General features: G+C 44.8%; 1 protein-coding gene across 1 annotated transcript; it reads left to right on the top strand.

Moving 5' to 3' along the window:
* Positions 1 to 7,709: 7,709 nt before the first annotated feature.
* On the top strand, positions 7,710 to 14,610 carry LOC136435165 (uncharacterized). Its single transcript, XM_066428403.1, has 3 exons — positions 7,710 to 7,989; positions 8,983 to 9,565; positions 11,617 to 14,610. The coding sequence occupies exons 2-3, from the start codon at positions 9,035 to 9,037 to the stop codon at positions 14,608 to 14,610; spliced, it is 3,525 nt and encodes a 1,174-aa protein (XP_066284500.1). The 5' UTR covers positions 7,710 to 7,989; positions 8,983 to 9,034.
* The last annotated feature ends 1,788 nt before the right edge of the window (positions 14,611 to 16,398 follow it).

Here is a 16,398-nt window from a genome sequence, read left to right as displayed (position 1 = left end):
CCATCTTATCTGTGGTCTTATGTATCAAAATAAATATTCCAATTAAACATGGACATTTGGACACTCTTTTACACCATGATGTTATGCCTAACTCCTTATACAAAAAACGTAGGTTGTTGTAAACTTCCATTGACCACTGAATAGGGGACAGAGCTACCCTAGAGTAACCCCACCCGCCTCTGGGTTAGTTCTTTCCTTCAGGCAGTTACACGAGCGCTCTGTTCTATTCGCTTTGCTTGATTCGGTCTGAAACATTTTTCAAGGAGCGCGTGTCAGAAAGCAGCACATGAAAAGGGCACTGCCTACGTAGGAGAGTGCATCATAAAGACAGCTAGTTGGCTCTAGCCGTGTTAACCAGCGTGCCTGAGCGATAAGGGTCCCGTGTTGGTTTGATCTCACTCCCGCTAGTTACCGGGGGGTCGCGCCCTTTGCACCTGAGTCGCCGGAGGAAATTAATTGCCTGCAAGAAGATTGCTTGACGCCATAATCAGCGGGATCCCTCTAACAAGGCTGGGCGGGGAGTGTGCTTCCGTTGCAGGCCCTGCTTGACTTTTTGTCGACTATGCACAGCTGATAGCTACCAGTTGCTGCTTAGCCTGGGTACCAGACCACCGCGCTACAGTCGCTAATCCTTCGGCCGGGGAAGCAAATTGCCCCGTCACCACAGTTAGCACACGGCCCCTTAATTATCTAAACGCGATAGATATTAGAGATCGTATTCTTAGAGAGACCGGGTGCCAACTTTATACCGCGTATGTGGCTTCCCCCAGCCAAAGGGGTTATCGTCTAGCACGAAAGGTCTGGTATCCAGGCTAGTTGCTGATTGCTTGCAGACAGTTTGATAGCTGTCCATGAGAGCTGTATTAGAATATTTTAGTAAGGGAAAAAAATCTAAACGGAGTCTCTAGCGGAGGTTAGGGTTAGCCCAATTTAGGAAGTCTGGCAATTAGATAGCCTGCGTAACACACAAAAAACTCCCGCTGTCCGGGGAGCAACGGTACACGTCTACCAGGAAGACATGCACGTGCCATTCTCCAGAGCTTTTGGTCGGGGAGCTACGAGTGGGCGTGATTTTTTTAGCCACCTTTGCAGGCCTTCTGGGCGGAGCCGAGGTTAATTTTTTTGGGGGAGCGGTGATTTGCCCGTAGAAGGGGCGGCAATACAATTTCTCCAGCCAAAGACCCTGGTTGAAAATAAGTCTCGTAAGTTGAAAATCGCGAATCAGCGCTCAAAAAACGCCGGCGCCACCCAGAAGGACTTCAAAGGAGGCTAGTTCTTCGAAAAGAGGGAAACGTTAATAATCGCGGCCACTACTAGTCCTCTGACCAAAACCTGTCGTTGGAGAACTTAGTGGCATGTGATGAAGCTACTAGGAGGGCAGTTTAATTGCTCCAAGCAGACGTTTATCGTTGTCTTCTTCTGATTGCCTCACTTTGATTGCCTGTCAGAGGGAGGTAACGATCTCCCCCTAAGGTTGGAGAGTAGATTTGATTAGACAAGTCGACATATAAAAAGTAAAGAAATATGTATTTCAATTATCTAAGAACAACTTGACTAGACTGTATGGTGGGAAGGTATTTCAGCATATACGTAAAGAAATGTTTATTTCAAGTGTTGGGAGCACATTTGAATGTCGCAATGTGATTAATCGGAGAGCAACAGGAAGACGCCTAGTACCGTCCACAGGTGGTCACATGACAGAGACACCCAACATCTGAACTGATTATGAATCAATAAAGGAACACACCCCAAGTCTGTCCAGGCAGTTCTGATAAGGCAACCAGAGAGAACACAACTACACAAGATATGATCAGACCAGTTGACGTAAAAAAGGTAAAGAAATGTGTATTTGAATGCAGTCTAAGAACAACTTGACAAGATTGTGTAATTGGGGAAGGTATTTCAGCACCAAGGACAAGATGGACTGGGAGGGCTGAATGGAACTTGATAACAAAAACAAAAGTAGCTTGCTCCAAAGTCCCACCATCAAGCTGAGTCAGGGGAATTGGTCTGTGATAAACAGACTTCACTAGCCCCCCTCGCAGCATTCTAGGAACGCTGACGTATATTTTTTGGCGAGCGTTGATTTGCGATTTTTAACACATGGACCAGGTTCTTATGCCGGGAAGATCTTGTCTGCGCCCTCTAGAGACCCATGTGTTTGAAATTGCGAATCAGCGCTTCCCAACAAAAGCGCCAGTGAAGGCTAGGCTGCGAAGGACTTTACCCTCATAAAAGTATTAAAGGCACAAAGCAAGTGCCGGTAATGTCATTGGTGAGTTACATGTATGCTTCACTGACATGAAGTGAACCAAGCAGCGCTTACAACGCTGACGGTAAGGGAATCAGTCAACTTGTGATCTGATGACGTCCAGTTCTGTTCTACGGAAATGTAACCAGTCAAGCAGATCCAGCCGATTGTCTCGTGTTCTCGTTGCTACTTACCGTCAGTGATGTGGATTTAGCTTTGCATTCAGAGTCACGTTGTGGCCAAGGTGTTCTGAGCAAGGTGAAGGCTGACGATACAAGAAAGGCTTCTTATGGTCTTATTCTTGAGTTTGTTCTTCAGTTCTTTCCATAGACTTCTATAGTATAATACATGTTTTACATGGGAGCGTTCTTAATGAAGGCACCAAGCTCATTCATTCTATGTTGAGCACATTTACCCTAGATCATGTAAAAAAACAACTTCACTACATACAATCTCTGTTTATAGCAATTACAAACTGTCCTTAGCTACACCCCACAAAAGGTACTTTCCAGCTGCAAGCGTACCAGGTCTACACCAATGCCTAGTGACGAATAACCTACCCTAATATTCTAAGTCTATTCAGTTGTGACGAGGAATAGTTAGTGATGTTTGGGCGACTAGAGAAAGCGGCCTAGCTTTCCATACCCTTGTGGCAACGCATTCCTAGTTGCAAGACCATCAAAACGTAAATTTCTGCTGAAGTACCAAGCAAAGCCGCTTATTGACCCAAAAGCCAACTATTTCTCCTGCTGATCAAGACCTAATCACATATCAAATTTCACAATAATCAATCCATAGCTTCTCGAGTTTTACTATTCAACCATATAAAACTACAAAACGGTTAATCGTCATGGCGAAGGTAACGGAAAAAAGACAAGACTCTCTCTCTCTGCTGCTGTATTGTCTTCGACTTAACATTTAAACGAAACACAGCAAAAAAATCACGCTATCAACGTGTTCTCTGGACCACGAAGCAACCAACACGCTCTATTGAATCAGAATTGTAGGATCTTTCTGGATTAAACGTTTCTTGTGATTCAATGATAAATATTTTAGAGTGTGTGGGAGTCAGGATACGTGGGCTGTGCCGGATTTTCCTGTCAATACTGATCGCAGTTGTTGTTAAAAGTCTCTAACTATCCAAAAGCTACCCAGTACTAGCCCAGTACACTGTCTCTTGAGTCTTGCCCCGATGTATTAGAAGGAATTAGAAAAGAGCCAACTACCTAGAATCTGTCCAGCATATCACCTCATGTCACGACGTATTAGAAAAGACTTGACTACCCTAAACACTGCCCGATGTACTCTCTTTTGTCGTGACGTACTTAGATAAGTGCCCACGCACGAGCCAGCATGCTAGAACGTAATCAATGTGCAGACCTAATAGACGGATGATGTCCTGTCTTGTGCCGACCATTAAAGCAAGTTCCTGATTATCTTGCTACATTAGCTGAAGAGAGGAAGCCATCAACAGAGATTACTTCTTAGATGCTCAGATAGGCAAGCATTGGCTTGTGTTAACTCTCTGTTCTTGTTTTTCGGTTATAAAGAAAGTAGACTTTCTGACGTATGTGATCATGTTTTCGGTTCCTCGGTGCTTGATATAGATACTTCTTACATGATTATAGCTTTCTGCATACATGTTGGTCAGTCATTGGCTTGTGTTAACTCTCTGTTCTTGTATTCGGCTATAAAGAAACTATACTTCTGACGTACGTGAAGGTGTTTCAGATTCCCCGGCGCTTAAGATTAGTAATTCTTAGATGATTATAGCTTTCTGCGTTGGTAGGCAGGAAGTGTCTTTGTGTTAGCTCTCTTCTTCTTTTTGCTGTCATGAAGAAAGCTCCATCAATATTCATTATGCTTTTTGACCAACCTATTCTAAACGAACCAATCGCAATCTTCTAATGTTATATCTCAAAAATTACAAGGAAGGGAAGAGATTAATCCATGTATTAGATTACTTTACTGAGCCTTGTTACTATCTGTACAGTTTTATCTGTATACTCTTGTTTGTATGTAAAGCTACCGACCTGCAATTAGCCAGTTAGGCCAGAAATACACAACAAAGGACATCATCCATTTATTACAGCTCCATAACTGATTGTAGGCCGATAAAAACTCCGCTTTATCCTATTGATTCTTTCATAGCTGTTTGTTCTCAGAAGCGTGTAGGTCAGGAAGTTGTATCACTGTCCTTCTTTTCTATGAATTACAGATTAATCTTAGCTCTGAAGAACTACAAAGGTTACATTCGCCCTTGAGTGCGAATCGTTGATATTTGTCTTTTGAGTTTGACTGTCGACAAAAATAGGTTTATGAACTACCGCATGGGACATTGTAACGCCTCATATTTGCATGGATGCCATACTGTATATCTTCTCCTTGATTGATTTCCGCATTTTCTTTGACGTCTTACACGTCTGTGACAGCGCAATACATCATCTTTTCCAAAAAATCAATCAATTCTTACACAGAAGACTTGTAAATTTCTCCCCACTTGATCGATCAAGTCTGTAGGCCCCTCTGGAAGTTGAGAAGCTCTGCTGCCGTTAATAAGTTCTCTTCGGAGTCATATTCCTTGGAGGAAGATAGATGGATGACACAGCAAGCAGCTGAAGCGTATAGCCGGCCGGCTACTGAAGTCACATCAGCAACAACAAACTCTACAAGAAGCGTAAAACCTCCCACAACGAAGTCACATCAGCAACAGCAAACTCTACAGGTAAAACCTCCCACGAGGAAGTGCATGTCACCTGACTCACTCGCTCAAAGGGCACTTGGGGGGGGGGGGGGATGGCACCAGCTTTAGCGCAGGCACCTAGACCTCACGATGAGAGAGCAAAATTAAAGAGCACATTAAAACATTTAAAAGCCTTTCTTGGTGGGATCCTTGGTGAAATCTTGGCAATTCTGGGGTGGCTATGACAGGTCAGACTTCATACTTTTTTTAATTTGTTGACAAAAACAACCTTTCTCCATCTTTTTGTCTTCTGGACCTAATCTCCAAGCAGATCTAATGGTTGCGAAGACCATATCCAACTGGCAGAAGACGTTTTTATTGCAACCTTTAGATCTGCTTGGAGATTATTTTGGACCCTCGCGAGACTCAAGTGCTCTGGCTATGGGGGCTCCCCGGAGAATAGCCTAAGTTGCAATAAAAACCTCTTCTACTGGTTGGATACGGTCTTCGCAACCATTAGATCTGCTTGAAGATTAGGTCCAGAAGACAAAATATTGAAAAAGGTTGTTTTTGTCAACAAATTCAAAAAAGTATGAAGTCTGACCTGCTTGGAGATTAGCGGACAAGACACGATTGAACGGAATGAGAATTAGAGCAGTGATGAGATCACACACTGATTTGGTGTCCAGTAACAGTTTGGATAGACCATAACTGTACATTTGCCACTAAGAATAGTAAATCATATATATTTCTTGAAGTAGAGTCATTAGAACGGCGCAGGTTTGACAAACTAGAAGCAAAGTATACGTAGCTGTTAACAGATCGGGGAGGGGGGGGGGTCACTGTAGAAAAAGAAAGAAGAAAAATGAGCGAGAGAATAACAGTAAAATTGGTACGTGAAGCTGTGCGGTTATACCATATCCATGCATACACATGATGTTTGATGTGACCTTATTGTGTCAATTTGATACATTTATGATTTAGTGCATACGTCATTCATGAGCCAATTAATGCATATATGATTGACTGCCTGATTTACTGATCCATTCGTTACTTTAGACCCCTGTAGTGTATAGTGGCACATAGGGCAGAATGTTTCCTTGCTGTTTCAGAAGCAGGGTATATTCCAACAGGCTAGCCCTTCCCCTTTTACGTGCTCGAGGCACCTCCTCGATCACGAGACCCGCATTTTACGCCGCATCCGAAAGACGGGTACAACCCCAAACGAGATGCCCTTCCAGGAATGAACCGGGTTTTCCCAATCAGTAACTAATTAGGAGCTCAACTGTGAGTCTGCTACCAGTTGAGCTAAAGGCACATCCCTGGTTTACTGATTGCTATGTCTTAATTGTGACCACTGAGGTACCGCCAAGGTATCATGGGTTCTTCTGTGGCCTTAACATCGTTGTAGTCTACAACCAGTTCGAAAGGAATGAAAAATGATTTCAACATTTAAAAAAACTATTTAAAAACTCTAACGGAAATGGCTGACAGCAATTGATATGCTGCAATTCCTTCTGTATGGTACATGTATGCCACCTATGGTAGGCAGAATATTTCCCATTGTGAAACCGCGGCTACGGTAGTGCCGCAACTCAACTCAGGATGTTTTGTTAAAACTAAACATTTCCGTCTTCTTTAACAAGGGACATTTGATCCGGCAGTCTGGGACGGACTTATTCTGATCCCACAGACATAGTCTGTAGGCGGCGTCGATTATCTGTCAAAGTCGAGCGAATATCTAATCCCAGTTCTTCACTAATGCCAGCGACGTCCCCGTTCAATTCACAAACGCGCCCACGTGAGTTAGGCGAAGCAAAGCCCCCCTCTCACTGGACCCGAGGCACGCTGGCGGCTTCGCTGCGTCCTAAACTGGATTTGTGTTACCCTTGACTTTATAATGGGAATATCATTCAAAACTTATAAGTATGACCAAAAAGTCAGCTTTTCCGAGCTTTTGTTTTGCCGCACGGTGTTATGATATGCAAAACGTTACAAAGCGCATCAGCTTTATCTAGGTATCCCGGTAAAGCAGGCTGAGCTTGAAGCATGATGCTTGAAACGAACTTTACAACTTGTCCTTTGCAATAGTCAAAAGTACTTGGTGTCTTTTATAGCCAAACTACATGTACATGTATTTAAAAAAAAAAACAAGAAAATAAGACTGAAATAATTTTCTTTCCTATAGTAAGATTCAGAATCGAATCACCTTTCGGCTGTAAACCTGAGAAGGCGGGTTACAGCCTAGTTTACATTTATGGCAAAATCGTTGATACTTAACCTTTTTAAGTAACAGTACATTTTCTCTACTCTTTTCAAGCTTGAAAAGGGATCAGGTTAAAGACCGTTTAACTGCCCTCTTCTGTGCCACCTGTGTTGAAATTTCGCCCGGCCTATTACTCACAGATTACTGGCTAACTATACTGCCTGGTCCATAGTTTTTACACAGTCTATATTCTGTACCCTTCCAATCTTAAGACTTTTCTTTTTGCGTTATTTAAGAAACATTCAGCCACAACTTCCCGACCTTTTGACAGATCGACAATCAAAACACCGTAATAGTTTACTACAAGCTGCATAGGCTTATCTTAAACAACTCTTTCCTTTATGTAGATGTTGCCCAAACATCGCGCTGATTTCCCCCCCCCACCCTTGGTAACCTTTGTCCTCAAACTGTCGGCCTTTTCCAAACCTCTGTGCTCGAGTTTACACACAGTGACGTCACGAACCGGGCGACCCAAAATGTAATCTGATTTCTTCACAATGCTTGTTTACTGTTTCAGCTGTCAAGGCGGGAAAGGTAAGGCGGAGTGTTGACCCAACTCCGCACACACTTTTCTTCGAGAGGCGGACCGCAAGTCTTCAATTTCTTCTTAAGACGCAGTTCGGAGGCCAATTACGGACAACTTATCGCTGGTGATCTGAAGGTTTTATAGTTCCTATTTGCCCGTGCCTCCCACGACGATGTCTGGGGTTGTCTCTCAGACGCACAGCTCACACCAAACTGGACTCGACAAGGCACAGCCCGTCCGTGCCATTGACCGCATAACTACAGGTAAGCGTTAAGTGTATAGACTGTTCGTGATGTTTTGTTTGAAAGCCCGCCGTTTGAAGTTCACCTGTTGCACACACCGTTGCTTGAGAGTGTTTGAGTTTGAAGTCAACATTTGTAAATGTAGAAATGACTGCGAAGGGATAGAACCTTTGGTCACTGCTAGCTAGCTGAACCAACCGAGCAGGTATAGTCTTTCCATGTGTTAGAACCCACCTGTACTAGTGACTTTACTAGATCTAGCGATGCTAATCTGTACATTTTGTTCACGCGTCGTGGAGCGTTGATACTAACATTGACACACGTATGGTTCAGTGTTTGATCGGTGACCATTCCCTTGTCTCAACAAGGTGTAAAGTGAGCCCTATTGTCGCCGTAAACTCGTCGATAAGGGCCAGTAACGCCTGCAGAGTGTGTTTGTTGAGTGGCACAGTAACTACTATGGCCGCCCTAACTAATCCCTGAGCAGATATTAGGGTGAAAGATTGTAGCGTTTCCTGGCTGCTTTGTCAGGGAGGTCAAGCTGTCAGAAAACGTTACAATCCCCCACCCAACATTGGCTTGGATATTAGTTCTAGCCTTGTAAACCAGACGTTAGGGGCAGGTGAAAAGGAATACCTACTTAGCTGGTGTACTTTAGACTACGACGCACTCTCAGATGGTCCTAACTCTTTGGTACGATCCTCGTTTCCCTACAACCACCTGTGTGTGTGAGGAAATGGGGACTGCAGAATTGCAGTGGACCGTCTTATTATATATCTTTTTGTCCTAGGTTTGCTTAATACTTGTCCTTTTTTCCTATGGTCTACCAATCCTCGACTTCTTGTTTACAAGACTACTCCCACCACTACCTCTGCAGAAAACATGTCCCTCGTCGAGAACATCTTTGTTCCGAAATTTACTCCTATTCCAAACTTACTAATATAAGTGTTCTTGTAGTTTTTGGTAGACCATGTGAGTTCAATATGCTGTTTTAATACCACTTGTGTTGTCCAGCAGGTATGATGATTTGACGTCGGCCCTACCTGTTGAAGAAAAATATCTAAACATGTCATCACGACCAGGCACACCCCGTGGTCACGGCTCTCCGTCTCCCCTGTCCATCCGACGGTTTAGCTCCACGGAAGAGTACATGTCAGTCATCCGAACTGGGCTCTCCGATTGGCTGAACTCTCTCTACAACTTGAACTTGACTCCCGACGACTTGATCGAGTACCTGAGCACGGGAGTGTTGTTGTGTCACCACGCCAACACGTGGGAGGTAGAGAGGGGCACGGACTACCGTGTCCACTTCTCCCCCCGCGCCACCCATGGGTCGTTCCAAGCCAGAGACAACGTGTCCCTCTTCATTAACTGGTGCCGCCGTAGCCTACAGTTCCCTGAAACACTCCTATTCGAAACCAATGACCTTGTGGAGGGAAGGAACGAGCACAATTTTCTTGTCTGTCTGTTGGAAGTGGCGAGGAAAGGCTCGGAGGTTGGTCTACCCGAACCCGAGTTCGACTTGCCAGATATGTGTGTGGAAACGTTCGCCACCGGACCGCTGAGTAGTATACCCTTGTCTTACAGTGACAAAAAGGTAATCATCTCTTTTTGTACATATCTTAAGACAAACACGAAGGAATGGATTCCTAATTAAAGATAAACATCGAACACTTTAAGTACACCAAACTGACACTTAGTATCTCAAACACTTTGTACGTCTAGTCAATGCGGTTGGCTGTTCGATACACTTCATATGACAATATGGTAAACAGACCTTTGATAGCGATGTTTATGACGCTAGTATACATATGTCCCAGCAAAAACACATGGTTTTCATCTGATAATGTTTAGTGTCTGCTCTACTTTGAACACTCGGTACCAAACGAACCAACTATTCCCTCCGGGGCAAATGTAGATGCACAGTGCATGCTCATAATGGCACGAGTAAGGGTTATTAGGCAGATATCGATTTGACGACATCCACAAGTGAGCTAGCTTTTCGTTCCAGACATGAAATAAAAGTTGTGAGCTAGACAAAAAAGGTCAATGCCAGATAAGGACAGGACTGCCTTAGAGTAATCCATTCAGTAAGCGATCCAAGTTTGTATGACCCCAGAATCCCCAGATCCAGTAACATGCATACATAAGAAGAAGAAGAACTTAATTGCACGACAATCGTACACGGTACAATACATGGCAACAACTATTAAATATAGTACAAAATATAGAATAAAACTGAACATCTTAAATACATTGACGCCTGAATACCTTTACTTGGAATTTGCAGCTACGGGTCTTTCATAAAAGTCCGGTTGAATGGCGAACATTTTAACTTACGATGGCATTAACAACTAGATGTGCCGATTCTGTCAGACTAATACAAATGTATGGCAATCGCAGTACGATTAGCAAGTCGTCCTTAGGTGATTTCTTTTTCTCCGCCTTAAGAAAGATGCGATAGGACTGAAATGAACAGCCGTTTTTTGTTCCAAATTTAATTGTACCCAGATATTAGCTATGATTAAACATTAGTCTAACGTGAACGAAGAGAAGAGTGTATAAGGCCTCGAATCCTTCAACTGTTACCGCTTCTCAGTAGCCTCTACCAGGCCCATAGGTGGCTGGGAAGAGTAGAAATGGGCTAAATAGACAGATAACATACCACCTCAGGAGGTGGCAAACTGTACTCCTATCCTCCGGCCGGCTAACTCTTCTGGCATGTTATCTATCCATTTGGCCCATTTCTACTCTTTCCGGCCACCTCTGGAGCCTGGTAGAGGTTACCCGATTCTATCCCCAATCTTGAGTTCTGTACATGAGCTGTACTGGATATGATCGCTATCTCGTAGTGTTGGTTTAACCCCTTAACTAGTCAACACCTGTCCTCGACCTTTCCTTTCACACCCGCCGAGTGAAAAGTTCAAACTGCGGAGTTATTGAATGTTATCTGCGAAGTACAGAACTTCAAACAAACCCCTTTGTGAACCGCACTGTTCCTGTATTGACAGGGCATTGATTCGCATGTAGGCACCATAACTCTTCGGCCTCTGCGGGGGTAATAAACGTCAGGTAACCGCTCTTAAATTCCTCTTTCTCACCGCTCGAGTTTCTCTCGACAATCGTTTCCGAGTTCTGAGTGGTTTAGACTTCGACGAGTACCAAATTTGTGGTTTCCCATTTCATTAAAAATTCAAGAGGTATTAATCGTAGTATTATTCGCTTCATGTCCATGTATTGATTGTATTGAATAACCTTTTGCTCCTAAATTGCGTCTTCTTTTCTGGGTATTACAGACAAAAGCATCACACTTAACGACTTAACCACTACTGTGGTTTCTTTATTGACGACGTCAGTTTTAGTCAGCTTTAGCTATCGGGAGAACACATGTAGAATACTGATGATTTGCAGATGATATCAACTTGTCTGTAACTTCTACATAGCAATCAAATACGAGTAAGAGAAACCTAACTAGGCCTAGGAAAAAAATATTGTGTTTCCTAACAGTACCCGACTGAACCTAGCAAAACCTGCCAACCCTAGCCTTTTTTGGTCGACCGCTGTGTGTTGTAGGGTATCTGGCTATATCTGTAGTACCAAGGAGGTACGACGCTAGAGTTAAATACCACATCTATTCTTCCTATCTAGGTCCCTCCAGCTGAATCCAGAAGAGACTCCGGACCGACGCGCCGAACTCCACCTGCTCACAGGAGACATCCTCAGCGCACTGTCTCCTCTCAGAGCCAGCTCTCCTCTAAAGGGGCGACCGGAAATGACGTTTCCTCCGACAAGGTGACCGGAAATAACGTCATGATGGTTGTCCGTGACTCCCACGGTAAGCACACGGTGCTACGGGACCGTACGGAGCCGGTGAACCTGCAGGCCAAGAACTACCAACTCGTGTGCGCCGACACGGTAGAGCTACCAACGACCAAAAAGGACAAACGAGACCAAGACGCGAAGCTTCACGTCATGGCGGCCATTCCAGCAGACGATATGGAAGCCGTGAAGCCTGGAGATGAAGTGTTCAGCAAAAGTAGTAAGGGGTTTGTTGAGCAGCCGAAAAGTTGTCCCGTTCACGGGAGGTCGTCCTCGTTTGATGACGTAGCTTACGCACAGCGCGCTCACACGCCCGCTGAGAAAACGAGGAAGCCTAGAGATGACGTATTCAGCAAAAGTAGTACAGAGTTTGTTGAGCAGCAAAAAAGTTGTCCCGCTCACGGAAGATCGTCCTCGCTTGATGACGTGGGGCACGGACAGCGCCCAAACACGCCCGCTGAGAAAACGAGGACAACACGACGTTGGTCGGACGGGTTTCAGACACAGAGAATCACCGGGAGGAGAGACAGTGGCAAGTCGCCATCAGAACGCGTTCTATCACGAGTGATCGCATCAAAAAGCTCCCAAGGAACACACTTCGAGTCCCCTTTGTTACAATCATCAGACGCACGTGAGGGAGAAAGACACCAACATGTTTCTTCTCCGCGAAGAGGTTCGCTTGGTTGCTCGGTCTGCCCCAATCACTCAAACGAACAAGAGAGTCTGGAGTCGTTCTGGGAGAGGCTGTCTCGTCCGAAAACCAGGAGGAAATCCCTGCCGTCTGGTCTGCCGACTGTGTCTGAAAACGTCACGAGACCGAGACCAAAGTCAGCTGACGGCAGGCTTCACACACGACGGGACAGTTTTCCTAACATTAGCAGCAAGGATCAGATTTCTAGTCCTAGAGGCAACACATGGGGTGCAAAGAACTGGTACTCCTCCACGGATACAAGTCCGTCGCAGCGACCGAGACCACGTCCCCGGTCGGCCATGGGAAAGTTAGGAGGCCCCATTTCCCCGGCTCAAAATGTCCGCGAAAAAGAGCGACCCTTATCTGGAAAAAACGCGAAAGAAAAAACACCAGATAATCCGTACGTTATTAGGAGAGGAACGTCAGAGGAGACAAACAGAACAGGTATTTTTCCCAGCATTAACAGCAAGGATCGGACTTCAGTAAGTCCTAGACGTTACACAGGAATGGCCAGAAACTCCACTGATAAAAATGGGACTGAGCGACCAAGACCACGCCCCCGCTCGGCAATGGGAAAGTTAGAAGCTCCAGTTTCCCCGCCCCAAAATGTGCTTGAAAAAGAGCGCCCGTTAACAGGACCGAACGCAAAGGAAAGGACACAGGATGATCCTTCCGTTGCCGCAGACATTAGGAAATCCGACGAGAGAAACAGAAACATCAGCGGCAAGGAGCGGACTTCAATAAGTCCCAGAGGCAACATAGCAAGGGATAAAAAGGCCTCCCCGGACAGAAATGGGCCTGAAAGCCCAAGACCACGCCCGCGTTCGGCAATGGCAATCTTAGAAGCTCCCATTTACCCACCTCAAAACCCACATGAAAAGGGGAGAAATTCAACTGGAAGGAACGCAAAGGAAAAAGCACAAGGTACACATTCCTTAGATATCAGGAAAAATGACCTAGACGAGAGAAACGGAACCAGTAGTTTTCCTAACAGAAGCAGTAAGGAACGGACTTCAATAAGTCCTAAACGTAACACAGAAAACTTTCACCCCTTTCCGAACAGAAATAATCATGAGTCTGAACCGAGACCAGTAGCAAAGTTAGAAGGTTCCTCACGTCGACAAGTGCGAGAAAAAGAGCAAGTCTTCACTGGAAGAGATGTAAAGGAAAGTAAGACACCAGAGAGGCATTCATTTGCCTCGGATATCAGGAAGAAAACATCAGTGGAGAGAAACGGAAACAGCAAGGCGAGCGGCCGCATCCCTTTGGAGCGTGCCAACAGTTTTACTATCAAGGAAAGGCGCGCGCAAAGTGAGTCATCGAACAGAACTGCAAATCACCATAGAGAACCCTTTCTCTCCGGAGACAAGTCTAAGTCGTTGCCTCTTATTGACGAGGTTTTTGTCACCAAAAGACAAGAGAGACCCGCTTTTGGTGCCTCCACGTCTACTAGACCAACAGGTGTCATTAATAGCGCGTCAGAATCCGCTAAACAAAACAATACGTTCTACCCTTCCTCTGAACACACTTCGCACAATCAAACCGGGTCTCAGAGACGCCGCGTGTCAGACTCGTACGCTATTGGACGACATCGCAATGAAGTTGACCTTGACGTTTACGAAGACTTCTTGAAAGAAGTGAAGAGGACTAAATCGCCATCACCAGCAGTATCAAGGCGTCTCAGTTCGTCCACAGTCGACCGACAGACAACGACAACAAAGCCATACAACAGCGACGGCCGCATGCAACAACATAGTAACACAACTAATAGTGAGACAAACTTTGAACAAAATGACGAGACAGAGGAAACATACAGTTCCTTCTCTGGCGACACCTCACCAGACCTGAGAAGATCCAGTCTACGCCCGTGCACGTCTGTCCCGTCAGACCACAAACTTCCCAGGGCGGTGTCCCCTCGGCAAGACCCGGTGCCCTGGCCTCCGTCTAAGATCCCCCGCCCGACATTTTACGCAGCCACAGATGAGTCAGGAGGCCCCGTTTCTCCTTCAGTTTGCTCGAACGCTAAGAACTTGCAAGAGTTTCTGGACTATCTGCACACGTCAAACGCACTCCAGCGGTCAGAGTCGGTGTCATCGACGTCGGACTCCAGCGAAGGCAGCACCTTGATATAACGTTTCTGACCGTATCATTATATAACGTTACAAAAGATATGAAAGAATAGAGGTCCTTCCCGGTGTGATTGGATCAAATGAATCTGCTCAGTACAAACCTGGTGCGTTACGGGTATATGATACAATACAAACAAATGCAAAGATCTACCAGCATACTCTTACTCAACAGTCTTACTCAACAGTCTTACTCATCAGTCGCGATCGGATAAGTAGATCCGTATGTAACTGTTTGTATCATTACGTTTGTACATATGACGTCGTTGTTACAAAACAATTTACAAACTCCAGGATATTTCTAAATACGTATTTGAGTCCCTTCAATGTCAATACGAACGAATACATTTGTTTACTTTTCGCTTCAAAAAAGATGTGCGAGTGTGCCTTGTTTTTTTTTTACAAAGCCGCCAAGGCGTTTCACAGCAAATTCCTATGAGACATCTAAATCGCTTCAAAAATACGCATAGATTTCAAAGATTAATCTGACATACTTGAGCCATTTCTTCACACAACTCTCCATTTCATTATCGTTTTTTATCTTAATCCCAGTTTTCTTTGAACTTTCCCAATATTGTAATCATTAGACAACCTCATATGTTGTCAGTGCCAAGCATGAGTCATGTACAACAAATAAGTCCATAAGGCCACAACAAATAAATTTTATGGATGAAATCCTCTGCAGACTCCAAAGCTAATGCGAGAGGGAAAAAAAACAAGCTGAGTAAAAAAAAAAAGATGCCTAAATTTTCAAACAAGACACCATAAACGTTGTAACAAGAAATGAAGCTATTCCTGTATTCAAGAAGTGCACAAAGGACACTAGTGTGGTAGACTGGTATCACTTACCAAGTTGGCAACCACACTCAAGGCTATCTCACCTTCTACCACGCCAGTGTCACCTCTACAATCAAGGCTACGACACAATATATTTTTCCATTTTTGTCATGATAACCATCTCCGGAGGGAACAAAATTTGCTGGGTTTTTTTCAAAAGCAGCCGAATATCAATGAGCGCGCAGATGTCATCCATAAAAGTTACGTGCTGTGGCCGAATCCCTTGTCCTTGCCTTGTCCTTGACATGCCCTCATATCTGGACACAGACAGGAGTTAGGTCGCCATTAATTTTGTTATTGGGACTTGCCGAAAGCGGGTCGTGACGTATTGTCATAAGAAGCGGTTGTCAAGGGCAGACGTAACCGTGTCCTAATGTTACCAGAAATTCAAAGGCAGGGGGAGTTAGGATTAGGACAGCTGTGCCTAGCGTATACCCCTTTCATCAACATTCCTCCATCTTGAATTTGGAGGTCAACGAATATTTGAATATTTTCACTGCCCCAACCGAGGTCACTGAAGTTATCCTTGTGGCCAGCTCAGGACATAAATTTGCCTCTTGTCGGTCGGTCATCTTCTGGTGTTCATTATGGTACAAGGTTATAACGTTATACAATCCACTGTTCAAGTACAAGTGCATGTCGGAAAGGTTCAGTTAGAGGAAAGGGGAGACAAATGTAGTCCTGACATTAATGTTCCTGGCGACTATTCTTCCCCAGGACACGTAAAGTTACGAGTAACTGTTACGAGGCTTTCTTGTACGGCAACGCCGCCTGTTGGCACCCTTGCTGCACAGCACCAGGAACACAAAAGATAAAGAGGTCGGAAGGATATTGCTTTTTCAGGTAGCTTGTGAAGTGCAGTATGGCTTCGCTACGGCTCGCGTTTTTTGGCCAAGCACACCGGGTAACCCCTACTCTTCTCGATAAGTGTGTTGGGTTCTTTTACGTGCAGAGGTT

This window comes from Branchiostoma lanceolatum, chromosome 5, assembly GCF_035083965.1.
Source record: "Branchiostoma lanceolatum isolate klBraLanc5 chromosome 5, klBraLanc5.hap2, whole genome shotgun sequence".
Lineage (NCBI taxonomy): Eukaryota > Metazoa > Chordata > Leptocardii > Amphioxiformes > Branchiostomatidae > Branchiostoma > Branchiostoma lanceolatum.
The sequence above is the reverse complement of the archived record's forward strand: the minus strand, read 5'-3'. Positions and strand labels throughout refer to the sequence as shown.